The following is a 27,831-nucleotide window of genomic DNA, read 5'->3' on the forward strand; positions in this document are numbered from 1 at the left end:
GTCACAGAGTGAGCACAGTGCAGTCACACAGTCTATGTAGCAGTTTAGTGTGTGATTGGATGGTGATGTCACAGAGTGAGCACAGTGCAGTCACAGTAAATGTAGCATGTTAGTGTGAGATTGGATGGTGATGTCACAGAGTGAGCACAGTGCAGTCACACAGTCTATGCAGCATGTTAGTGTGTGATTGGATGGTGATGTCACAGAGTGAGCACAGTGCAGTCACACAGTCTATGTAGCAGGTTAGTGTGTGATTGGATGATGATGTCACAGAGTGAGCACAGTGCAGTCACACAGTTTATGTAGCAGGTTATTCTGTGACTGGATGTATTTTTTTCTCATCAGTATGACTATGCATCTATTTACCTTTACTATAGCTTGGGCTGTGTGAATACTTCCTGCTACTGCACCGATACCATAATGTCATTACATCTCTTCACAAGAGGTAGTGTTCTGCCCGTCAGTAAAATATCGTTTAGCCCAGCACGGCTGAAAATAATGAATGATGTAGCTGCTACGCAAGAGGTCTGAAGTAGAAGTTACAGCGACTCGTTTCTACACCGGAATGTCGCGACAGACGAGGGGTAATTTACCCTCCGCCATCTGTTCGGTGACGCTGAGGCGACAACTCATCGGCGCAAGGTGAAAGTTGCAGAAAGTATCTGCCAGGAGGCAGCATATGCTGGAGTACCGCTGTACCTCACAGTGCGCTCATCTGAACCAGCAACTTGGCTGCAACTACAGGCGGAGCACGGCCTGAATTACTCTTGTTTTTCCGAATATGGAACCCAACCAAGTCCCTGTTCAGTCATCTGTGGCAGAATTCTAAAATTAATTGAAATAAATAAGGGGGATAAATTACACGGCGTTATTCAGTGGGGTTTCAGGAAGAAAGAAAAAAACAACACAGCAGATTTTTGTATTCTGCTAACTGATTAAACTTTGCTTTATTCCTCCGAATTGATTCTTGACACGTAGCACTTAGATAAACACATTTTCCAAAATGATATGTAATTTTAGCACAGCGTGTCATGCGGAAGGCGCGGGCGCTGGGAACACTGTGCTGTGGGCGTGAGTGCTCTGGTACAGGCAACAGAATCCTGCATTTTCATCTGACTCCTAATGTGCACCCATCTTGGGCACACAGAGGAGGCGGCCATTTTCTGGGCCGAACCAACGTCCATGACAATACAGCCTGTCTAATCGCTAGGATCTAGCCAGGTTATTGAGGCACTCCATGATTGATACGCTGAATATTGGGTCAGCCCCCCGAAAGAATGACTCCCCTGGGTGTGAAGGCGATGGGTACACTGCAGGAAGTCAGAAAATAAATGCTTTATCATTGCAGCAAGTGCCATAGCAACAGATCGCACAAAGCAGGATAAAAGGGCATTTGCTTCAGACAATATAGAATTTTTTATCCCTGTTTCCTTCCAGCATATGCGACTAAAGAACATCCCTGAGAAGCTGGGAGTAAAGGCCTCAGGCTGATAAGTATACAGTATAGTAGCAGGAATATTACAGGCGCTAATCTCTAAGGCAGGGATTTGGTCTGGCCCCCAGAGCTTTCTCTGCTAGTCTCATCTGGCTACCAGGGTACCTAGAATGGCTCCGTGCAACCAGAATCTTTGTCCTTAGGACGCTGCAGACGGTCACACCGCTGCCCTTACAGCTCCCAGGAGCATCCTCAGGATGCTTCGGGTATTGCTGTAATCACCGGAGATTGTGGCCCCACCCCTGTGTGACATCACACAGAGGGGGCGTGGCCTGCAAATAATATTATATATATCAAAATGGCCCCCGGCTGAAAAAAGGTTCCCCACCCCTGCTCTAAGGGTTGAGTGAATGCATACGAAACGCCACATTACAGTCGCTGACACTGTAACGTAGCATTTCGCATGCAGATACACCTGCAGTCGCTCACAGAATATAGGCATGCTGCATATCATTTTAATCAGCAGAAGCTGCTTGTGCTAAATATTCGCATCGCTGTGCGCATAAAATGCATTTGAAGGTAAAAAGTCAAACAAAAAGACGCTCGACACTACCAAGTCATGCCAAGGCATGGCGTGACTAAAGGGCTGTTTAGCGCTCAAGGAGGCTAGATGTATGAGGACACATCTGTATGCTTATGTGCTAAGTTATAAATAAACAATATACCCTGTTTATTTCTTTGTACTGAGCTAACCACAAATGTAGCCGTTCCACATAACTGCTATACTACCAGGGCTGGCGCGTTTTGTGACGGGGATAAAGGACCATCTCAAGGGCCCTCGGACGGCTAATCACACCCTCTGTAATACTCATCAGGAGAACACATTTTACAGTCTGATTTATTCACATCGGATTGGATTTTGAGGGGCAAAGTTTATTGTGGTCATTTGAGTGGCACAAACGTAGTGTATCCGGCCGTTCCCAAACCGCTATTGTGCAGTTTGTTTCCAGCTTTACTGCATTACTGTAAGCAAAATGAGTGCTTACATCTGCCAGGACTTTTGGAAGCAGCTATGGTTTATGAGGTATTATCTGGCATTCTGTGGTCAGATGACGTACAATAGATGCTACAGTCTAATAAGATGGAGCGCTAAAATCTCATTATCTTATGAGAATCGTCAGACAACTATGGCCCATATTCACTTTGAGTCTGGACTTTTCGCCTGCTGGACTTTTCGCCTCCTTCGCCCGTTTTCCAGGGGGAAAAGTATCGCGCGCATGCCCGCTTATCCCGGTATTCAAATTCAAAGGATGCGAATACGGGACCCGGCAAAACAGGAAGCAGCGAAAAAATTGGGAATTTTCGGGATATCATCCCTGGACCCCCCCTAAAGATGTCCTGACATGGGGGATCACTATGGGTACCCCCGTTTTTGTCTGCTGAAGGGAAGTCGGGTTCTCAAATAGCTGCGGCAGGTGCATAAATGCGGCATTGAAGGTGATGCAGAAGAGCATTTAGCATTTTTTAGGGGGGGGGGGGAAATAACTATGCCCATCAAATCTGGGGTACTTGAAAATGGGTGCAAGCATATTTTTAAGTCCCTGAAATTATTTTTTTAAATTCTGCAAAGATACACCTGCCGCTATCACCCGCATTGAAGAAAACACCTGCCGCATACTTTGGAATCCCCTCTGGATTACATTTAGCTATTTTAGAAGTCTTTTCCCTATATTTTTTTTTTTAACCCCAAAATGTAAAAAATATTTTGGGGTGTCCCAATTTTTTTTTTACTTTTTTTGACATAAATAAATTTTAGGGACCATTTCCAGGGGTGCAGGCTATTTTTTTTTTAAGCCTGCACCCCAAAATCCCCATTTTTTTTACAAAGACTTTTCGCACTGGCGGGGATAATGACAATATGAGAAAATTATGTCTTCAGCGATATATTGTCGCCGATAACGGGTTTTCACCTCAAATTGAATATGGCCCTACGCTGAAAACCAGAATAAGCCCCTAGAAAGAGGTGAGTGCAGGGAAAAAGCTGATATATTTAATGCTTGGAAGGAAAGCGGTGATTGATGAATGTGTCTATATGAAGCGATTGGGAAAATCTGCACTAGAAATGATTGTTTTAGAAGGATCCAGATCATCATCCGAGTCCGAAGCATCCTGGTAAAATTGCTAACAGTCTATTTGAGACCAATTGGGCAGGTGACCCCCGTGCCGCCCAATCCACAGTAGCCGTTGGGCGTCTTGCTGAGATACTGCTGGTGATAATCTTCTGCATAGTAAAAGTTTTCTGCCGGTCGGATTTCCGTGGTGATCTCCCCATATCCTTTCGCGCTCAACGCCTGTAAGAAAATGGAGACACTCAGCACGAGTTAATTTTACTAGAACCCAGCATTCTGTGTATAACGAAACCTATCTCTATACAAGGATATTCATAGCAGTTATGCAAATAGACCAAGTATTATAATTAGCTTTTATTTTGGAGACACCACTGAGATTCTGCAGCACCGTACAGGGAATATACAAAGTACCTGAGAAATTGGCATATCAACGGTACAGTGGCCCCCATTTATATAATGATGGCACTTGCAATGCCATCTGGGCATGATATTACCGCCGATGATCGCTTAGCAAGATGTGATAATAGCACCTGGATGTTTCATCCGGTACCTGCAGGGACAGAGGCTCCAAAAAGGTATTCATCGCATTCCGGATGTTGGTAAATCTGGCAGAATCGCATCCCCCATAGAAACCTATGGGGGATGCGGCTGCCTGCGGGAAAGGAGGGATCACAGCGGGAATCGGAGGTACCTCCTGTGGTCTCCTTCATACATCCGGGTGTAACTTAATATTTGCAGTTAACTCCAAAAAAACAGTTGTTTTTCGGGGATATAGCTGCAAATATAGAATGATAAACGGGTCGCTATATAGCGAGTAGGCTGATATAGAAACATAGAATTTGACGGCAGATTAGAACCACTTGGCCCATCCAGTCTGCCCCTTTATATTTATCCTTTTGGCAACATCAACCCTATTTGCTCCCTACGACTCTCTTAAGGATATTCTTATGTCTATCCCAAGCGTGTTTAAATTGTTCTATCGTCTTAGCTTCAACCACCTCTGATGGGAGACTATACCACCTCTGATGGGAGGCTATACCACCTCTGATGGGAGACTATACCACCTCTGATGGGAGACTATACCACCTCTGATGGGAGGCTATACCACCTCTGATGGGAGGCTATACCACCTCTGATGGGAGGCTATACCACCTCTGATGGGAGACTATACCACCTCTGATGGGAGACTATACCACCTCTGATGGGAGACTATACCACCTCTGATGGGAGACTATACCACCTCTGATGGGAGACTATACCACCTCTGATGGGAGACTATACCACCTCTGATGGGAGGCTATACCACCTCTGATGGGAGGCTATACCACCTCTGATGGGAGACTATACCACCTCTGATGGGAGACTATACCACCTCTGATGGGAGACTATACCACCTCTGATGGGAGACTATACCACCTCTGATGGGGGGCTATTCCACTTGCCCTCTACCCTTTCTGTGAAGTCATTTTTCCTCAAATATCCTCTGAGCCTCCGTCCCCCCAGTCTCAGTGCATGTCCTCTTGTTCTTGTACATCTCTTCCTATGAAGAATGCCTCCTACCTTTACCTTGTTAAAACCCTTCATGTATTATCATGTCCCCCCTTTCCCTTCTCTGCTCCAAACTATACATATTAGGATCTTTTAGTCTTTCCTGGTACGTTTTGTGGTGTAGACCTTGCACCATTTTAGTTGCCCTTCTTTGTACAGTCTCTAATGTATTAATATCCTTCTGGAGATATGGCCTCCAGAGCTGAACACAGTATTGGAGATGAGGACGTACCAATGACCTATACAGTGGTATTATCACTTCTTTCTTTCTGCTACTGATTCCTCTCCCTATGCACTAAGCATCAGACTTGCCTTCCTCATTGCTTTGTTACAATATTTGTTTGCCTTCAAGTCACCTAAAATAGTGACTCCTAGATCCCTTTCCTCCTCAGTAGTTACCAGTATAGTGTTCTTGATACTATATTTAGCCTTTGGTTATTGAGACCCAAGTGCATAATTTTGCATTTTTTTACATTAAACTCTAGGTGTCACGTTCTTGACCATTCCTCTAGTCTACCTAGATCATTAATCATTTGTGTTACCCCTCCTGGTGTGTCTACCCTGTTGCATACCTTTGTGTCATCTGCAGAAAGGCATAGTTTCCCTTCAATACCATTTACAATGTCACAAATAAAGATAGTAAAAAGCACCGGTCCCAGTACAGATCCCTGAGGTTCTCCACTGGTAACATTTCCCTCCTGAGACTTTCTTTTAAGAGTGTTTCCGTTATTTTTCCCACTACTGATGTAAGGCTTACTGGTCTGTAGTTACTGGTCTGTAGTTACTGGTCTGTAGTTACTGGTCTGTAGTTACTGGTCTGTAATTACTGGTCTGTACGTCACTGGTCTGTAGTCACTGGTCTGTAGTTACTGGCTTCTTCTTTGCTTCCACTTCTGTACAGTGGTATTACATTTGTTCTTTTCCTGTCCTCTGGAATCACTCCTGATAATAGCGACTGGTTGAATAATTCTGTTAATGGTGTTACCAGGACCCCTTTAAGCTCTTTTAGTATCCTTGGATGTATCCCATCTGACCCAATGATTTATCCACTTTCAGTTTTGAGAGTTCTGTTAGGACCCTCTCCTCTGTAAATGAAATTTCATGTACCTAATATTGGAAAAACACAGAGCAACAAACCAGCAAACTACGTAGGACGTGGACGAGCGGCAAGGATTGAGTAAGTCTTGCATCCAGGTCCCTGCCTAAGTCACCAGTTGGTCCATGGGTAGCATGATATGATAACAGGGATGGGAAGTAGCAAAATGAAGCAATAAGTGCCCACACCAGTACTTAGACAACAGGTATAGTGTAACCATAATGTACAATAGAGGTATAAGCTTGTGACAGTTAGTATTGTAAACACATCCTCTATACTGAACATATAGTTCTCTTATACCTCTTTTACACCAATGTTCCGGGTCATACCCGGGGGTTGGAACAAGGTTTCAATCCGGAACTAACCCCTTTCTGAATGTGTCGCCGAATAACCCGTGGCCAAACCTGCAAACTACCCGAGTTGGATCCCCGAGTCCCTGGAACCGAGTGGATCTATTTACACAGACAAAAATCCCGGGTTCATGCGCTACAACCCGGGATCTTTAGGTGGTTGTAAAAAGGGTATTAGCCATCATTGTTAGAAGTGGTAATGTTAGCAGAGGTGAGTGAGCAATGTCCTCTAGAAAAGACGATAGCTAAAAGGAGAGGTCTGGTTGTTTTAATGCACAATGCCATGTTTGATGAAAGCCAAACACAGCATAAAAGAGATAATACAAGACGTGGTGATGAGCCCAGGGGACGATGGCGGTGACACATCACAGAGATTCCAATCTCCTCTTTAGAGTTATGATGAAAAACCATAATTATATTTAATTTTATTATCTCCATACATGAGTATGGACCAGTGAGTAAAAAAATGAGACCATCAACGCGTTTTACCGAGAGTGTCCAAATGTATCCAGCACGGTCTGTATCTTGCTAAATTCTCAACTACTAAAAGTTTAAAGACCCATTAAATGAGTAAGGGGCACATTTATCAATGTTCGGTGAAAACGGCCATAAAATATCGATCTCATTGCGTGTTTGCCTGTAAAATAATCACCGGTATGTACCATTATTCTAGAGCCGTGACAGCTCCTCCGATATCTACCTGTCCTGGCAAAGAGGGTCTTTCTATTTGCAAGTCCTTTGTACGTAAGTATTGCAGAAACGATGGACTTTTCCAAGTTTGCCCACTTACCTCTTAATCTGCGCATGCGCCAACCAAGCTACAGGCATGGGCATACATCGGACTCACATATCCACACTATGGAAGGAGAGGATTTACATCCAGAATAGTGACGGACGTCCCACTGGGAAACATTTTATGGCAAAAGCTAAGCTGTGCTGCATAGACTTCTTAAATGGACCAGCCGATCAGTAAATTAAAAATATTGTCCCCCATTCAGACCCGGTCGCAAGCACTGAGCCCTCGCAACCGGGTCGATGTTAAGGCCCTGCGCACGCGCAGCGGCCGCACTGCGCGTGCGCAAGCCCCGGAGTGAGAGAGAAATTATCTCTCTCCGGAGCTCACTATAAAAGGGTCGGCTGTCGATGTTGATCGACAGCTCGCCCCGTTTTGTTGGCGTGGCGGGGGGGGGTGGTTTCACAAACAGAGGCGTTCCTTAAGGAACGCCTGCCGTTTTGTGGGAGGCCGCACTGATATCATCAGTGATGTCAGTGGGGAGCTTCCTGCTTAATCAGAGCAGGAAGATCCCTGGGGCTTGCGGTTGCCGAGACCCAACCTTAGGGTCTCGTCGCAAGCCCCGATGGTCGCGACGGTCTTGACCATCGCGACCATCAACTTGGTCGGTCGCTAAAGCTGTGGGTGATAACCCACAGCTTAGCTAGCAACCAGGAGGCCGCACTAAAAACTACAAGCGGCCGCCCTCATTCAGAACGAGCGCTCGCTTCTTGCGAGCGCCTCTGAATGAGGGTCATTGTGTACTGTAAATGAAGCATGCTTATATATATATATTTATTTCCATGGACTGTGGTTAAAAATAACATATAAGGATGCATAAATCAGCTCAAGTAATGAAATATTAACAAAAAACTTAAAAAAAACTTATTTATCATTAAAAAAAGGTCCAGATATATAAAAACAAATTCAAATAACAGGTGGAAATGATCGTTTCCTCCTGTTTGCCAAGAAATTCACGTTGATAATTGTGCCCCAAAGTGTTCTGCAATAATTGTGTTTACCTGAGCAGTATGTACAGTACTTCCTAATAATTATTAATCAATGCTTGTTTGTTAATAAAAGTGGCATCACCAGAGATATTGGTGGGCCTGGGGGAAGGTACAGCTGAGGTCTAGCTGATATGTATAACGCTGGCCGGTTAGTGTGCCGTACTCTTCCCCTCACTGGCTTCCAGTACAGAGGAGTCTCTGCCTTATTGGAGGGGGTCCTGCGGCTCTTGGATTCCGGACCCCTCTGGGCTGCTCAGGCTGTGCCTAAAAAGCCAAACAGATGGGTAGACAGATGGCAGCGTGCATATCTCTGCCCAGCTCACCATTTAGCTAAAGCTGCCATACGAAGTACAGTATAGCCTCAAATGACCCATTCTGCATGTGAAGACGTGGCAACGTATAGCCTGGTTCTAGCAGCGGATAAGACACCCATCTGAATTACTTCTGCACCTAATCGGCAGCTTGTGTCATGGCGGAATAAATGCAAAATATTAATTAGTGCAACAAATCTGTTTCATGTATAATCCATGATTTGTTTCTTGCAGGTACATATTAGAGCATTTACACTACAGGACGTGGCATCACCAGTATCCCAGTCATGCTGCTCGTAGAGATGGTCTGTATAATCTGGGCCTGATTCAGACCCGGTCGCAAGCACTGTGCGCTCGCAACCGGGTCGATGGTGGACCAGTGCGCATGCGCACGATGGAGCCGGCTCCGTCGTGCACATGCGCGAGACCCGGATAGCGACGGGCACTCCGTCGCTCCGGGTCTCGCCAACAAAGGGGGTATGCTGTCGATGTTGAGTGATAGCACGCCCCCTTTGGTGGGCGGGCCAGGGGAGTGGCTGCCCAGACGGAGGCGTTCCCATGTGAACGCCTCCATCTGGGGCTGGCCCCACTGACATCACGAGTGATGTCAGTGGGAGAGATTTCGGCTTTGCTAGAGCCGAAATCTCTCTGGGGCTTGCAGCAACGAGACCCTACCACGAGGGTCTCGTCGCAAGTCCGATGGTCGCGATGGTCTTGACCATCGCGACCATCTTCCTGGCCGCTCGCTATAGCTGTGGGTGGTCACCCACAGATATGCGAGTGGCCAGGAGGCCGTTCAAAAAAAAAATAGCCCCTGATTCAGAGCGAGCGCTCTGTCAGAGCATCCGGCTCTGAAACAAGGGCCTCTGGGCCTGATTCTGACCCGGTCGCAAGCGCTGTGCGCTCGCAACCGGGTCACTGGTGGGCCAGTGCGCATGCGCACGATGGAGCCGGCTCCGTCGTGCTCATGCGCGAGACCCAGATAGCGACGGGCACTAAGTTGCTCCATGTCTCGTACCACTCAACATCGACAGCCCGCCCCCTTTGGTGGGCGGGCCGGGGGAGTGGCTGCCCAAATGGAGACGTTCCCATGTGAACGCCTCCGTTTGGCGCCGGCCCCACTGACATCATGAGTGATGTCAGTTGCAGAGATTTCGGCTCTGTCAGAGCCGAAATCTCTCTGGGGCTTGCGGCAACGAGACCCTACCACAAGGGTCTCGTCGCAAGCCCGATGGTCGCGACGGTCTTGACCATCGCGACCATCTTCCTGGCCGCTCGCTATAGCTGTGGGTCATCCACAACTATGCGAGTGGCCAGGAGGCCGTTCTAAAAAAAAAATAGCCTGGCCCTGATTCAGAACGAGCGCTCTGTCAGAGTGTCCGGCTCTGAATCAGGACCTCTGTCTGCTAGACAATTCTCACCATGTCCCTTGACTCTTATTTCTATAAAGTCGCAGACATGGGACCGACATAAGACGCAGATGCAGTTTCATCTCACTCAGCTCCATTATCTCTGGAATTTTTATTACTTTCTCTAGTACCGGGGGATCACCATGTAATAACTGTCTTCTCCTGTAGTATTTATATAATGCAGGGTGGTTTTGTCTGGTTATCGCCCAGTGTATGTAGTGCAGGACGGTATTGTCTGGTTATCGCCCAGTGTATGTAGTGCAGGATGGTATTGTCTGGTTATCGCCCAGTGTATGTAGTGCAGGGTGGTATTGTCTGGTTATCGCCCAGTGTATGTAGTGCAGGATGGTATTGTCTGGTTATCGCCCAGTGTATGTAGTGCAGGATGGTATTGTCTGGTTATCACCCAGTGTATGTAGTGCAGGATGGTATTGTCTGATTATCGCCCAGTGTATGTAGTGCAGGATGGTATTGTCTGGTTATCATCCAGTGTACGTTGTGCAGGATGGTATTGTCTAGTTATCGCCCAGTGTATGTAGTGCAGGATGGTATTGTCTGGTTATCACCCAGTGTATGTAGTGCAGGATGGTATTGTCTGGTTTTCAACAGATTTAACCACAAAGGGGCCACATTATTTGAAAGAGGGCACTCTCCTCTGTCAAGTTGGGGTACCTTGGGGTTGCTGAAGTCAGAATGGGGGAGATCTTTCCACATCCCTAAAATTTATAGCGATTTATTTAGTGAAGGGGCTTCACTGATCACCAGGAAATAATTACTAAGGGTGTACACAGTTTGAAAGAGGGGACTCCTCTATTTCAGACAAGGTTATCCCTAAGTGTTTAGGTTTTAGGTTCAGTAACACAGGGCAATTTCAGTGCCTCCTCCTATTCCAAGGCCTTTCAGAGTAGTGTAACAACATTAACGTAATGTATCATCAAACTTTGCCCCCTCTCCAGCTTTACACAGCAGCAAGCAAGTCCCCTGCCGCTGAACTCCTGCAGTGCCGAGGACGAGTGTGCCTCATCCTTAGCACTTTTCATGCTTATTCATAGAACTAGTCACACTCACCTTTAGCACTGAAGGGGATAAGTAACTAGCATATATGCTTATTTGATCTTGAATTATAAACTTTGAGTATCTTTAGTTTCACTGTCTTTGTACACGGTACAGTGAAATATATCTATACTTGACTTGCATATAATGGCAGAAAACGCATTATTTTTAGGGTACATAAATGATACTTGCAATCTCTACAGTATGGTTAAAAGGATATACTTAGTGATACATGCTATGTATTGTGCAGGCAAAGGGTGAACATTTAGCGTGCATTGTATGGAATAAAAATTAAAATTGTGAGAATAGCGCCAATGCCCACAATGTATAATTCCATCGCAAATATAGCAACCCCATGTCATTACACATCATAATACCTCATGCACCGACTTCACGACACAATATAGCCTCTTTATCGCCGCAATTCATGGCAATAAGGAATCTTTATTCTGCAGGATGTATAACTTCTGAGTTACCGGGATAGAAGCCCTTCCCTGTGATCAGTGAGAAGTAATGTGATCGCACTGCGATGACGTTACTTTCCGTTTCTGCATTGCTCTGACGGACGTAGGCACATACACAAGCTGGAGAGGGATCTCTCTCACGAAATGAATTTGCAAAAGGTAGATTACGCGATCGCTTCATCCCTAACACATCGCAGGGACGGTGTATGTGTTTATTTATATATGTGGGCGAATGTTGATTTCTTATTGTTGGGAAAAGTGGTGATAATTACAATTATCGGGTCTAAAACCTGATAATTGATAAACATTCCCCAACGTGGCTTTATGCGGCTGGGGCCACTATCATGTGACTTGTGGCGCCATTCCCCGACACTCCTACCTGGAACTCCACCTCCAGGGATCAGCACAGACAGAATAAGCAGGTACAGGAAGTGAGGCCATGTGACCGGGGAGGTATAAGATATGTTAGAGAGAGAGTTTCAAGGGCAACCTGAAATTCCCTCTGATTCTCTGCATATTGCAAGAGGTCTCCATACAACATACATTTCCCAGTGTGCCATCTGACGTGTCTCTGTGCCAGCTTTATATCAGCAGACACTTGGCACAGATTCTACAGCCAGATGTCATAGTTACTGAGTGGTGTTGGGCGGATAAATTGCTTATTTCTTGAAATATAGAACAATTGTTAGAAAAAGGTGACACAATGAGGCATTTATCAGGTGGAGGCTGAGGTTTTATAAGATGCAAACACGGAATGTGATGCCACATAAGTGATTCATCTGCTCTGTCCCACCATGTGGCAGTTTTAAAGTGCATTTGACTAAGACCAAGTTACTTTATTACATTCTACTTTCATCTATTGTATGCCAGGAAGTCCTAAATTTATTAATCAATTAGATAATTTGAATGTTCACGGAAGAACAAAAGACAAGTGTCAGAAAGAGAACATAGGGCCTGATTCAGACCCACTCGCGAGCGGCTGTACGCTCGCAAGTGGGTCGATGGTCTGCACTGAGCATGCGCACGACGGAGGGAGCTCCGTCGTGCGCATGCGCCAGACACGACGAGCGAAGGACTTTCCTTCGCTCGTTGTGTCCGATCAAAGGGGGCGTGCTGTCAATGTTGATTGACAGCACGCCCCCTTTGGTGGGCGTGCCGGGGGCGTGCCTCCCTGACGGGGGCGTGCCCACGGGAACGCCTCCCGTCAGAAGCCGGCCCACTGACATCACTAGTGATGTCAGTGGGAGTGATTTTGGCTCTGATAGAGCCAAAATCACTCCGGAGCTTGCGGTTGAAAACCTCAACCGCAGGCTCCGGCTCGCAATTTCGATGGTCGCGATGGTCACGACCATCGCGGCCATCAAAATGCACGCTCGTATAGCCTGTGGGTGGTGACCCACAGCTATACGAGCGTCCAGGAGGACGCTCCATGAAAAAGGAGCCCGGCCCTCATGCAGAGCGTGCGCTCTGCTCAGAGCGTACGGCTCTGAATGAGGGCCATAGGTCTAAAAGATGTCACAGACTGAGAGTTATATAGTAGATCGAGCATGTTCACCCAGCAGCACAGAGTATATCAGGAGATGAGTGATGTGTTAGTGAGGACAGGGCTGCATGTGACAGGGGCAGTGACATGATGTGAGGAGGGGAATGGAGGCAGCAGGAAGCCACATACTGATAGTTATATAGTGGGAGAAGCAGGGTCCCCAGCAGCACAGAGTATATCAGATGAGTGATGTGTTAGTGAGGACAGGGCTGCATGTGACAGGGGCAGTGACATGATGTGAGGAGGGGAAAGGAGGCAGCAGGAATCCACAGACTGAGAGTTATATAGTGGGAGGAGCAGGGTCCCCAGCAGCACAGAGTATATCAGATGAGTGATGTGTTAGTGAGGACAGGGCTGCATGTGACAGGGGCAGTGACATGATGTGAGGAGGGGAAAGGAGGCAGCAGGAAGCCACAGACTGATAGTTATATAGTGGGAGAAGCAGGGTCCCCAGCAGCACAGAGTATATCAGGAGATGAGTGATGTGTTAGTGAGGACAGGGCTGCATGTGACAGGGGCAGTGACATGATGTGAGGAGGGGAATGGAGGCAACAGGAAGCCACAGACTGAGTGTTATATAGTGGAAGGAGCAGGGTCCCCAGCAGCACAGAGTGCATCAGGACAGGAGATGATAGATGTGTTAGTGAAGATATTTAACTTTGCAAAGTTTCACATTTTGAAAGAGTAGAAATACAACACAGCTAGATGTACACAGCAGGCAGAAGACAAGATGTGTAATACTAATCATCTAACATATTTTTCATCATTAAATACATATACAACTGCAATTAATCTAAACCCACGCAGACCGTCCAACCCCAGGCACCCCTTGGCTGACAATGATGCATTAGCATTAAATCAGAGATACGGCATCTATTTCTGCACCTATATAATATGTAACACACAGACAAAGGACGGCTCGGCGAGTCACAAAGCTGGCTAATCGCTTCTGAAACTTGCAGACTGAAGAACGGCTTAAAAGTGAATAATAAAGGGTAAACTGTACTGATTGAAGAAAGACATTTTTATATATATTTATAACTCATAAAGTATATAGGTCGGTATCCTATTAGTCGCAGTAAATTACTGCGGCTAAATACCTCGCCCGGTGCTATCTAATTAGCCCCGATGACAGCAATTATTGGGGATTGTGAGGCAGGCAAAACTAAATCTACAATAAGAAGCCCTTTTTCTCACAATTGCGGCAGTGAAAATACATAGGTTCGCGACTTTTCTCGGATCCTATGTGTTTTCGTGAGAAAAACAGAAATGTTTTGGGCGTAAAAAACGTGGTTTAATTGGATACCGCGAAAAAAAAAAAATCTACGATAAACCCCCATTTTTTGCATCCAAAAATATTTTGCCGCTAAGAGGATACTGGCCATAATGTTTTAGAACATATATTGCTGGGTTTTCTGCCCCTGATGTGCCTGAGAGTAGAACAAGGAAGGATATGTCTAAGGTTCACCACTAGGTGGCAAGATGGAGTCATACTAGGGTTTACTTCTAGCAGGGAATTGATATTCCATTGGGGGTAAGTAGAACTGCAAAGTAATACAGACATGCCTGGTCAGCTCAGTCTGCCTATTGCTCTGCCCTCTGCTCCACCATGCCTCATCCCCCGCTCTGCCCTGCCCGACGCAGTGATGATTGAGGAATGTCCGCACAACTTTGGAAATGGAATGTCCCATCCATCGGGCACCCACTATCATGCCCCATTCAAACTGTGATAATTCACGTCGCCTTGCCATGTCTAGCCTAGCCGGTGTTCACACTGACTCAGGAGATTTGGCACTTCAGTGTATACTGCCACCTAACACTACCTAGGGACGCAGCCACCATTATTACTAAGCTTAAAAGCAATGAAATGATGAGACATTCCCTGAGCACAAGCGAGTCACAATGGCTGCCTACACATAAATACTGCCTACACGGCTGCCCACACATAAATACTGACACACATTCATACAGTACAGCCAATAAACATCCTTTCATATTTCATTTCTCTACTTGGGGCTGGCACAACGTCCAAGATGTCCCTCTTACTGCATTTTTAATTCATCGGTTATCACTGATGAGGAGATTAAAGCATTCCCCTAAGGGAATCGGTTTGATTTACCGCTGGACGCATGGCCGGCGGTTCGAATCCCGACAGCAACATCCCGGCAGCAGTGAAAATCCCGATCGTCCTAAGGTAAGTATTTGCTAACCTATTCTACCCCCTAACCCTCCCTTAGGGGTGCCTAACCAAAACCTACCCCCCCAGTGCCTAACCATAATCCCCCCTCTAAGTGCCTAAACTTAACTCCCCATTCCCCGCTGCCTAAACATAAGTCCTCTGGGGGAGGTGCCTAACACTAACCCCCCTTCCTCTAGCCTAAACCTAACCTCCCGGGGGGGGTGCCTAATCCTAAGTCCCCACCGGGAACCCTAAACATAACCCTCCACCCCCCCTGCGGCTATCGGTGCCCGGCGTCCCTTCGATCCGGATGCCGGGCGTCGGGCTCCCGGCGTATGTCTAATCACAGGTGTTGGCATTTCGACACCTGCCTCTAGACCCTTGCCAGGATTAGACAGTCGGGAAGCCAGCGGTCGGGATTAGGTCCGCCGGCATCCCGATTGCATACCCCCCTAAGAGACCCTACACCAGTGGTTCCAAAACTGTGCTGCGTGGCAGCCTGGGGTGCCTCAGGACACTTGCAGGAGTGCCTCGGGTTGGTGGTCTAGCACCAAATCAAATTATTTATAGTCAATGTAGTGTAAATATGTGGACAAATAGAAGTACAATCCTGTCCACCCCCACATAACTGACCCTAAGGATGACAGGGAAGCACAAAATTTTTATTTTCCAGAATTTCTCAATTAAACTTTTGGCTTAAGGGTGCCATGAAAACAATGCTGATTCTCTAGGGTGCCGTGATTCAAGAAAGTTTGGGAACCACTGCCCTACACCATTATCCATTATACACCATTATGGTATTCAACCTCACATTTTTGGTTGGGATGGCTACCCTATAACTAGAGAATGGATGTATAAATGGAGATGTGGTCATAATACCGACCGCAGGGATTCCGGCACTTAGAATGTCAGAATCCTGACACCTGTCAGAATCCCGGCACCGGCATATCGATGGTATTTGGGTTAGGGGAAGGTTAGGGTTAGGCACTAAGGGGGGAGCATTAGGTTTAGGTACTGGGGAGGGAGGGTTAGGTTCAGGCACCGTGGAGGGAGGGTTAGGCACCATGGAGGGAGGGTTAGGTCAGGTGTCCGTATCCTAACCATGTCGGGATGCTGACCACGTATTAAGCTGTTAGCTTTTCTAGCTTGGCCCGGATACATTACACCACACATAGATGGTGGTAGCCATTTTAGCCCATAGAGGGTGTGCGTAGGATAGCATATAGATGGCCTTCACCGAATGGACCCTGATGTCATCAGTTACTGTCCACGCGGCCACAAATTTCCACTATCGGGGGTCAGATACAGATGGGTCCACATACATCTAGCCTCCTGTCGCCTTAAATAGCCATACTAGTCGCGTCATGCCATGGCGTGAATCAGTAGCGCTGAGCGTCTTTTTTTGTGTCTTTTAACCTTCAAATGCGTCTTATTCACACAGTGATGCAAATAGATAGCAAAAGCAGCTTCTGCTGATTACAATGATATGAGGCATGCCTATATTCTCTGTGCGTCTGCGGGTGTATCTGCATGCGAAGCGCTACGTTATAGTGTTACAGCCGCTGACTCTGTAACGTAGCATGTCACATGCAGCTACACCCGCACTCACTCACAGAATACAGACACGCTACGTTACAGTGTTACAGCCGCTGACTCTATGACGTAGCATGTCACATGCAGCTACACCCGCACTCACTCACAGAACAGCAGCATTTTAATCAGCAGAAGCTGCTTCTATTTGCATCGTTGTGCGAATAAGACGCTTTTGAAAATAAACAGACGCGCGAAAAGACGCTCGGCGCTACCGAGTCACACGGAGCTCCCGCGTTATGTGTGGCGCACGGAAGATAGATGTATATGGGCACATCAGTACTCCAGCTAAGACAAGATAACAGCGCTGTGAGGACGTGAAACCGCACCTCTCCCCTCACTACACGTCACGTCCAGGTCCTTAGGGTGAAGGGGAAATATAACCAACCATGTGCATTAGAAAGCCGGACGTGCTTATAATGGGGCTGCTGTCCTGGTAAGATAACACTGAGACATTGCACAGTAGAAGCATTTGTTATTCCTGCGATGTGACGATAAAACCATTATACAGTAATTATAGGGTAAGACTGCAGGAGATCACACGTCAGCAACCAAATATCATTTACCTAAATTCTGTTTCACAGTTCCAACATCAGCCTGGATTGCAGCAGCTATCAGGGTGGAGCCTCCTGTACACAATGGATGCTGTTACCCTGAGTGTAGCCATCACCAGGACTCATAAGAGAGCAGCATAGCGATAAGGTAGTTTATGTCACTGAGGAGGCATGAGGCACTAGGTTATGTCACTGAGAAGGCAAGAGGCACTACAGTAGGTTATGTCACAGAGAAGGCATGAGGCACTAAGTTATGTCACTGAGAAGGCAAGAGGCACTAGGTTATGTCACTGAGAAGGCAGGAGGCACTAGGTTATGTCACTGAGAAGGCAGGAGGCACTAGGTTATGTCACTGAGAAGGCAGGAGGCACTAGGTTATGTTACTGAGAAGGCAGGAGGCACTAGGTTGAGTCCAGAGCTGGTGCAAGGTGCGCCGTAGGCAACTTTTCACCAACAGCCCCTGCTCCGTCCAATTCATAATATGCCATGAATCTGTCTCCCCAGTTTATAATATGCCACACAGCAGTGTCCCAAATTCATAATATACTACAGGTATATAGAATATGCCACACAGCAGAGCGGCAAAATCATAATGTACCTCATAACACTGCCGCAAGTTCATAATATGCCACTCAGCCGTGAATTATGACATTTTTTTTTGTAGTCTCAGCGGCGCCCCCCAGTGGCTGGCGCCATTAGGCGGTTGCCTAAAGCTGCCTAATGGTAGCACCGTCCCTGGTTATGTCATTAAGGCAATTAGGCACTAGGTTATGTCACTTAGGAGGCATGATGCACTAGGTTATGTCACTGAGGAGGCATTAGGCACTGTTATGTCACTGAGGAGGCATTATGTTATGTCACTGTGTAGGCATGAGGCACTAGGTTATGTCACTGAGGAGGCATTAGGCACTAGGTAATGTCACTGAGGAGGCATCAGGCACTAGGTTAGGTTGCTGTTACTGAGGAGGCATTAGGCACTAGGTTATGTCGCTTTCACTGAGGATGCATTAGGTTATGTCACTGAGGAGGCATGAGGCACTAGGTTATGTTACTGAGGAGGCATTAGGTACTAGGTTTTGTCACTGTGGAGACATTAGGCAATAGGTTATGTCAGTGAGGAAGAATCAGGTACTAGGTTATTTCACTGTCACTGAGGACGCATTAGACCAGTGGTCCCCCAAGCTGTGTGCCGTGGCACCCTGGGGTGCCTTGGGACACTTGCAGGGGTGCCTCAGGTTGCTGGTCCATCACCAAATCAAATTATTTTTAGTCAATGTAAATATATGGACAAACAGAAGCGCAAACCTGTCCACCACCACATAACTGACCCTAAGGATGACAGGTAAAAGCACAAGTCACTTCATTTTACTATTTTACATTTTTTTCTGAATTACTTTTGGCTTAGGGGTGCCGTGAAAACAATTCTGATAATCTAGGGCGCCGCGGTTCAAAAAAGTTTGTGAACCACTGCATTAGACACTAGGATATGTCACTGAGGAGGCATTAGGCACTAGTTATGTTGCTGTGACTGAGGAGGCATGAGGCACTAGGTTATGTCACTGTTACTGAGGAGGCATTAGGTACTAGGTTCTGTCACTGAGGAGGCATTAGGCACTAGGTTATGTCACTGTTACTGAGGAGGCATTAGGTACTAGGTTCTGTCACTGAGGAGGCATTAGGCACTAGGTTATGTCACTGTGACTGATGAGGCATTAGGAACTAGGTTATGACACTGTCACGGAGGAGGCATTAGGCACTAGGTTATGTCACTGTCACTGAGGAGGCATCAGGCACTAGGTTATGTCACTGTCACTGAGGAGGCATCAGGCACTAGGTTATGTCGCTGTGACTGAGGAGGCATTAGGCACTAGGTTATGTCACTGTCACTGAGGAGGCATTAGGCACTAGGTTATGTCGCTGTGACTGAGGAGGCATTAGGCACTAGGTTATGTCACTGTCACTGAGGAGGCATTAGGCACTAGGTTATGTTGCTGTTACTGAGGAGGCATGAGGCACTAGGTTATGTCACTGTGACTGAGCAGGTATTAGGCACTAGGTTATGTCGCTATTACTGAGGAGGCATTAGGCACTAGGTTATGTCACTGTCACTGAGGAGGCATTAGGTACTAGGTTATGTCACTGAGGAGGCATTAGGCACTAGGTTATGTCACTGTCAGTGAGGAGGCATTAGGCACTAGGTTATGTCACTGTCACTGAGGAGGCATTAGGCACTAGGTTATGTCACTGTCACTAAGGATGCATCAGGCACTAGGTTATGTCACTGTCACTGAGGAGGCATTAGGCACTAGGTTATGTCACTGTCACTGAGGAGGCATTAGGCACTAGGTTATGTTGCTGTTACTGAGGAGGCATGAGGCACTAGGTTATGTCACTGTGACTGAGCAGGTATTAGGCACTAGGTTATGTCGCTATTACTGAGGAGGCATTAGGCACTAGGTTATGTCACTGTCACTGAGGAGGCATTAGGTACTAGGTTATGTCACTGAGGAGGCATCAGGCACTAGGTTATGTCACTGAGGAGGCATTAGGTACTAGGTTATGTCGCTGTGACTGAGGAGGCATTAGGCACTAGGTTGTGTCACTGTCAGTGAGGAGGCATTAGGTACTAGGTTATGTCACTGAGGAGGCATTAGGTACTAGGTTATGTCGCTGTGAATGAGGAGGCATTAGGGACTGGGTACTGTCACTGAGGAGGCATTAGGTACTAGGTTATGTCACTGAGGAGGCATCAGGCACTAGGTTATGTCACTGTCACTGAGGAGCCATTAGGTACTAGGTTATGTCGCTGTGACTGTGGAGGCATTAGGCACTAGGTTGTGTCACTGTCAGTGAGGAGGCATTAGGTACTAGGTTATGTCACTGAGGAGGCATTAGGTACTAGGATATGTCGCTGTGAATGAGGAGGCATTAGGGACTAGGTACTGTCACTGAGGAGGCATTAGGTACTAGGTTATGTCACTGAGGAGGCATTAGGCACTAGGTTATGTCACTGAGGAGGCATCAGGCACTAGGTTATGTCACTGTCACTGAGGAGGCATTAGGTACTAGGTTATGTCGCTGTGACTGAGGAGGCATTAGGTACTAGGTTATGTTGCTGTGACTGAGGAGGCATTATGTACTAGGTTATGTTGCTGTGACTGAGGAGGCATGAGGCACTAGGTTATGTCACTGTGACTTAATGAGGCATTAGGCACTAGGTTATGTCACTGTGACTGAGGAGGCATTAGACACTAGGTTATGTCATGGTCACTGAGGAGGCATTAGGCAGAAGGTTAAGTCACTGTGACTGAGGAGGCATGAGGCACTAGGTTATGTCACTGTGACTTAATGAGGCATTAGGCACTAGGTTATGTCACTGTGACTGAGGAGGCATTAGACACTAGGTTATGTCACGGTCACTGAGGAGGCATGAGGCACTAGGTTATGTCACTGAGGAGGTATTAGGCACTAGGTTATGTCACTGAGGAGGCATCTGACAATAGGTTATGTCACGGTCACTGAGGAGGCATGGGGCACTAGGTTATGTCACTGAGGAGGCATTAGGCACTAGGTTATGTCACTGTACCCAGATAATTAATACATTTAGATCACAACACAAGTCCCCTTGTTTGCAGCAAGCAGCAATGGGTGCTGGCAGGCAGGCGGCAGTGGTCAGATAGGACTGAAGACAATACAAATTTTTGCACAGACATAAAAATGAAATGTGAATTTAGGGGGGGTGCGTTACCATACCCCCAGCTCATTGCAGTGCGTGCCTGCGTGCACACGGTATGTGTGCTGCAAAGGAAGCACTGAGACCTGCCAAAATCCCAATTTTGTCACCATCTGCCATGAAGGAGGAGAACACCTGTCAGGGGCAGCTGCTGGGTGCGCAGGATAGGTAAGGGGCGAATCACTTCCACTCTCCAGCTGGCCGGATTCAGGTGACACATGGACCATACCAAAGACGGCCAAATGTCCCCCTGCAAGCTCCCTCTCCTCAGGTGCTGCGCACGCTCCCACACTGTGCACCGCGCTCTCATTCACGACTGTCAGCGCAGACACTTCGGAACATCACAGAACTGACCCATTACTCTTTCTAGCATTGGAACAGAGTAATTTAAACTGACCATACAGCGCTTACGCATACTGTGCCTTTGTAACTGCAAGTCCCAGCATATCCTGACAGCCAGGAGCTGCTGGTACTTATAGTGCTACCGCAGATGGGTCACACTTTACCTATTCATCAACTATACTCTAATCTTACAAAGCCTAGCCCCTTGCCCATCATTCACATTATATTCTGTTGCCCATCACCCCCTCAACTTGTTTCAAATGCTGGCCTGGCTGCTCCTGGGGGAGGATGGTCTGTGGTGTCCCCGCAGGGTGCTGGCCTGGCTGCTCCTGGGGGAGGATGGTCTGTGGTGTCCCCACGGGGTGCTGGCCTGGCTGCTCCTGGGGTTGGATGGTTTGTGGTGTTCCCGCAGGGTGCTGGCCTGGCTGCTCCTGGGGTTGGATGGTCTGTGGTGTCCCCGCAGGGTGCTGGCCTGGCTGCTCCTGGGGGAGGATGGTCAGTGGTGTCTCCGCAGGGGGCTGGCCTGGCTGCTCCTGGGGTTGGATGGTCTGTGGTGTCCCCGCAGGGCGCTGGCCTGGCTGCTCCTGGGGGAGGATGGCATGTGGTGTCCCCGCAGGGTGCTGGCATGGCTGCTCCTGGGGGAGGATGGTCTGTGGTTCCCCTTATGTAGTGCCCCCAGTAGTGGTCCCCCTTATGCCATGCCCCCAGTAGTGTTCCCCCTTATGTAGTGCCCACAGTAGTGGTCCCCCTTATGCCATGCCCCCAGTAGTGGTTCCCCTTATGTAGTGCCCCCAGTAGTGGTCCCCCTTATGTAGTGCCCTCAGTAGTGGTCCCCCTTATGCCATGCCCCCAGTAGTGGTTCCCCTTATGTAGTGCCCCCAGTAGTGGTCCCCCTTATCTAGTGCCCTCAGTAGTGGTCCACCTTATGCCATGCCCCCAGTAGTGGTTCCCCTTATGTAGTGCCCCCCCTTATGCCATGCCCCCAGTAGTGGTTCCCCTTATGTAGTGCCCCCAGAAGTGGCTCCCCTTATGTAGTGCCCTCAGTAGTGGTCCCCCTTATGCCATGCCCCCAGTAGTGGTTCCCCTTATGTAGTGCCCTCAGTAGTGGTTCCCCTTATGTAGTGCCCTCAGTAGTGGTTCCCCTTATGTAGTGCCCTCAGTAGTGGTTCCCCTTATGTAGTGCCCTCAGTAGTGGTTCCCCTTATGTAGTGCCCTCAGTAGTGGTTCCCCTTATGTAGTGCCCTCAGTAGTGGTTCCCCTTATGTAGTGCCCTCAGTAGTGGTTCCCCTATGGTCCCCAGTCTGTCTGACTCTCATTGGCTGCTAAAACAAATATACCGCCACCAGGCAGTACAAGTGTGTTTGTTTTACACTTCAGTGCAGACCGCAATCACTGCGGTCCGCACTACACTGACTGAAACGGATCTGGACCGTGGCCGGTGGCGCTGACACCCTGGTGCGGCCCGCACCCCCATTGTGACACCACTGTCTTAGACCCTCTTTTTTTCCTCTTAACTGTCTCTTTATGTTTCCTTCCTTCACCCTCTTTTCGACCTCTCCTTCTCGTCTACCTTTATTTTCTTGATTATTTTATGGTTGAATATACTGCATGTTAGATCTTTTGCAGAGCTATGTTTTGTTATCTGTTTTCTTTTTTTTGTGCTTTTTAATTCTGTGCTATTGCTCTTTTTTTGGGTGCAGTTTTTGTGCTTTATATTGTTATTTGCTATAAAAATTTGTTTTTGAAATTAAAGAATTTATCCCCCCCAAAAAATGACCGATTTATAATTTATTGCTCATATACAGTATGATGGGAAAGCTCCATCTTCAGCAGCTATTACTCCGGTGTCCTAATGATAATCTCTTAGCTCATCTTACACAGATCACATTTAAATGTTAATTGGTTATTATGGAAACTACTGAAATGACTCAGTTCAGTAAAGCAAGTCTTACCTTGGGTTGCAAAGTACAGTACTACACTGGCATCTGTAATCTCCAGTCCTGAGTTCTAAAATTGTCAAACAAAACAAATCTTTCTTAAAAAAAAAACCACATCAGACGATTGTTGTTTCGGGAAACGAGGGATATTCCGTGTGTCAGATTGCCCACTGTTGTCTTGGGAGAAAAGGGCAAACTGGATCTGACCAGGATAGAAAAAGTAGCGTAAGGCCCAGATGTACAACTGCAGAAGAGGATACGTGCACCAGAGTATGCAGCTTGAGAAAGACATGCCTTACTGGTCCCGAGTTGGCAGCTTCCACAAGTGGTACACACCAAGTACCAGTAACATCTGCCACAGTTAGAAGATGACTATAGGGATGACCATCGGTGGGTTAACAATGGTTGGTCACCATCGATGGTGCCATTAGTGGTTAACATTGACGGCATTGGACGGTCATCCCTGCAGTGAGTAAGGGCGGTTGGTTGGGCCATCATGGAAGGGGTGGGGCTTGGCAACAGTCAGCGAAGGGAGTAAAAAAAATTCTGACTCTAGGCCAGAGGTCTTCAACCTTGGGCCTCCAGCTGCTGTGGAACTACACATCCCAGCATGCTCTGCCATAGTTTTAGCATGCTGTTATATCAGAAAGGTGGCAGTGCATGCTGGGATGTGTAATTCCACAGAAGCTGGAGCGCCAAGGTTGTGAAGACCCCTGCTCTAGGCCATCAATGGCGTAGAACCATCTGTTCTCTGCCATATATGACACACCACCAACGGCTGTCGATGGTCATCCCTAGACGACTCCGGGATGCTGGCCTTATAGGCAAGGCTGCAAAGAAACAAATCCATATTTGAAACTGCTAAATAGGGGGGGGGGGGGACAAAAGGTTGAAATGGGCAAAAGAACACTTTGGATGATGGATGACTGGAAGAGAGTATTATGGACGGATGGGCTTAAGTTTGAGATGTTTGTCTCAAAGAGGTGAAGCCATGTGAGACTTAGAGAACTCACCGCCTGGGGTACAGCCTTATGATGATATGCGCGCAGGGGTAGGGGGGGGGGGGCAGCTGTGCAGACGGCCTTCAGAGGTGCAACATCATGACGACACGCGTGCAGTACGGAAATAAACGTAATTGCGCCAAGTGTGGTGAGAGCGCTCCCCCTCATGCCTGCGTCCTACTCATTACTCCAATGGCTCAGGCACATTCAGAACCAGACTGGCTTGAGGGAGGGGTATTAGACGGCATCATCGGGCCTAGTGGCGTGGGTACACAGATGTGTCCCGTACGCCATATGGTGTGACACGCCCGGTGTGATTGAGACGCTGTGAAGCATGAGCGTACCATCTTTTTCTTTTAGCTTTGCGCAGGATACGCATCGCAGATGCAGCGAAAACCGCTCACAGTGCACTGGAGACGCTGGGCTGTGACTTTAAACAAACGGAAATTGGTTTTTAAACACGTACAAAGTCGCAGATGAAGCGCAACGGGGACTTGGTGTAAGAAAGAGCCGCGGCCGCTCACATCAGGGCCTTTTTTCCCCTGATTCAGAGATGTACGTTAACCCGATGGCTAGTGTACATCTCCGATGGAGAGTGGTCTGCGCATGTGCAGAACGGGGGGTCCTGCATTCTCGCCAGCAGACCCTCCCTCCCAAGCTGCAACAACATTGACATGCTGTGGAGTTAGGGGAGGGGGAGGGGAGGAGCGTGGGCATACCTTGTGCAGCATTCCCGGAAACAACGTGTCGCAGATGCAGCAAGGAGGGGGTCTGTTACCCTCGGGCACCTCCTGCCGTATATGAATTTTAGATTTGTGTTGTTTGTGTGCGGCTCTGAAATCCCGTCCATCTCTAAATCAGGCTCTCAATCACACACAGATGTACAAATGCTGTAAGCCCCAGGGGTCAGTGTACAGTAGGACTGTAGTTTTGTTGTTTCTAGTTATTTATATCATGGCAATAAGGCTCACATTCTGAGCAGAACAGACGCTCAGCAAGTCACATGGGACCCGGTCAGAGGGGACAATTGGCGCTAGTTGAGCCACAGTATAAAAGGACACACCTGTACGTGTCCCTCATGTACCCCCTGCCGCCGGGCATAGGAACGCCGGATGGTTTGGAGGCTGGAAGAAAGTCTTGTTGTGTGAGGGAGGGCATTCACAGAGAGGGTGCAGCCTGAATTACAGCCCAGGAACTGGGAATGGGAACAGGTAATGGGTGTGGTTGAGAGACGCAGATCTTGTGCAGAGCGGAGGGGATAAGAGATGTATGTTAGTAGAGAGCTGTAGCTGTAGAGCAGTGGTCAGGGAACAGGGGTAAATTACCCCACATGGGGTAAAAATGAAATTCCTGGGGGTAATGGACAGACAGCTGGGCATACATATGAATCATTCTATAATATACAATGATTCATATGCATTCCCGGCTGTGCCGCAGGGAGGCTCTAAGATGTTATTACCAGCGGGCACCCGGCTCCTTGCCTGCAGCGCCGCGTTAGCCGGAGGCTGGAGGTCTCTTCTGAACTCCAGCTTCCGCCTCTCTCCGTGCGCACTATGGGAGCGATGTCATGAGGTCTCTCCCATAGATCCGAGGAGAAGCTGGGCGGACAGGACGGTGGCGGATGCAGGAGCGGGATTACGGTAAGTGTTTTTTTTTGTACAAGCGGCACTACAGGGGCATTATATGGGGGTACTACTACAGGGGCATTATATGGGGGCACTACTACAGGGGCATTATATGGGGCACTACTACAGCGACACTATATGGGGCACTACTACAGGACATTATATGGGGGCACTACTACAGGGGCATTATATGGGGGCACTACTACAGGGGCATTATATGGGGGCACTATTTTTTTTATTTCCTTCCTTTCAAATCAAGGGGGTAACGTTGGCGTATCTAAATATACTTTGGGGTAAAAGGTAAAAAAGTTCCCTGACCCCTGCTGTAGAACATTTTGTGAGGATCACCTGTCTAGCCACTGCATTCCAATTTCCGAATAGATTGTACAGGTGCAAATCTATTTATGTCAGCAGTATACACAGTAATATCCCCAGTATTACAGACAGTATTACCCCTTAATGTCAGAAGAATACACAGTATTATCCCCTCAGTATTAATTCCTAATGTCAGCAGTATACACAGTATTATCCCCTCAGTATTACTCCCTAATGTCAGCAGTATACACAATATTATCCCCTCGGTATTAATTCCTAATGTCAGCAGTAAGCACAGTATTATCCCCGCAGTATTACTCCCTAATGTCAGCAGTATACACAGTATTATCTCCTCAGTATTACTCCCTAATGTCAGCAGTATACACAGTATTATCCCCTCAGTATTACTCCCTAATGTCAGCCGTAAGCACAGTATTATCTCCTCAGTATTAATTCCTAATGTCAGCAGTATACACAGTATTATCCCCTCAGTATTACTCCCTAATGTCAGCAGTATACACAGTATTATCCCCTCAGTATTACTCCCTAATGTCAGCCGTTAGCACAGTATTATCCCCTCAGTATTACTCCCTAATGTCAGCCGTAAGCACAGTATTATCTCCTCAGTATTATTTCCTAATGTCAGCAGTATACACAGTATTATCCCCTTGGCATTACTTCCTAATGTCAGCAGTATACACAGTAGTATCCCCTCAGTATTACCCCTTAACGTCAGCAGTATACACAGTATTATCCCCTCAGTAATACTTCTGAATGGCAGCAATATACACAGTATTACCCCCTAATGTCAGCAGTATACATAGTATTATTCCCTCAGTATTACTCCCTAATGTCAGCAGTAAGTACAGTATAATCCACTCACTATTAATTCCTAATGTTAGCAGTATACACAGTATTATCCCCTCAGTATTACTTCCGAATGTCAGCAGTATATACAGTATTATCCCCTCAGTATTACCCACTAACGTCATCAGTATACACAGATTATCCCCTCAGTATTAATTCCTAATGTCAGCAGTATGCACAGTATTATCCCCTCAGTATTACTCCCTAAATGTAAGCAGTAAGCACAGTATTATCCCCTCAGTATTACTCCCTAAATGTAAGCAGTAAGCACAGTATTATCCCTTCAGTATTACTCCCTAAATGTAAGCAGTAAGCACAGTATTATCCCTTCAGTATTACTCCCTAAATGTAAGCAGTAAGCACAGTATTATCCCCTCAGTATTACTCCCTAAATGTAAGCAGTAAGCACAGTATTATCCCCTCAGTATTATTCCCTAAATGTAAGCAGTAAGCACAGTATTATCCCCTCAGTATTACTCCCTAATGTCAGCAGTATACACAGTATTATCACCTCAGTATTACTCACAGTATTACCCCCTAATGTCAGCAGTATACACAGTATTATCCA

The 27,831-nt window shown here is 47.2% G+C and overlaps 1 protein-coding gene across 4 annotated transcripts in view; it reads right to left on the reverse strand.

The window, feature by feature from the left end:
- Nucleotides 1-932: 932 nt before the first annotated feature.
- The window catches only part of MSRA (methionine sulfoxide reductase A), a 431,273-nt gene continuing 404,374 nt past the window's right edge, over nucleotides 933-27,831 (reverse strand). For all 4 annotated transcript variants that reach the window (XM_088447548.1, XM_088447546.1, XM_088447547.1 and 1 more), the window contains one exon: nucleotides 933-3,786. In XM_088447548.1, the coding sequence (XP_088303674.1) occupies nucleotides 3,625-3,786 (162 nt within the window). In that variant the 3' untranslated portion in view covers nucleotides 933-3,624. The remainder of the gene's footprint in view (nucleotides 3,787-27,831) is intronic.

Source organism: Taudactylus pleione, unplaced genomic scaffold (genome assembly GCF_031769625.1).
Source record: "Taudactylus pleione unplaced genomic scaffold, aTauple2 ptg000434l, whole genome shotgun sequence".
NCBI lineage: Eukaryota > Metazoa > Chordata > Amphibia > Anura > Myobatrachidae > Taudactylus > Taudactylus pleione.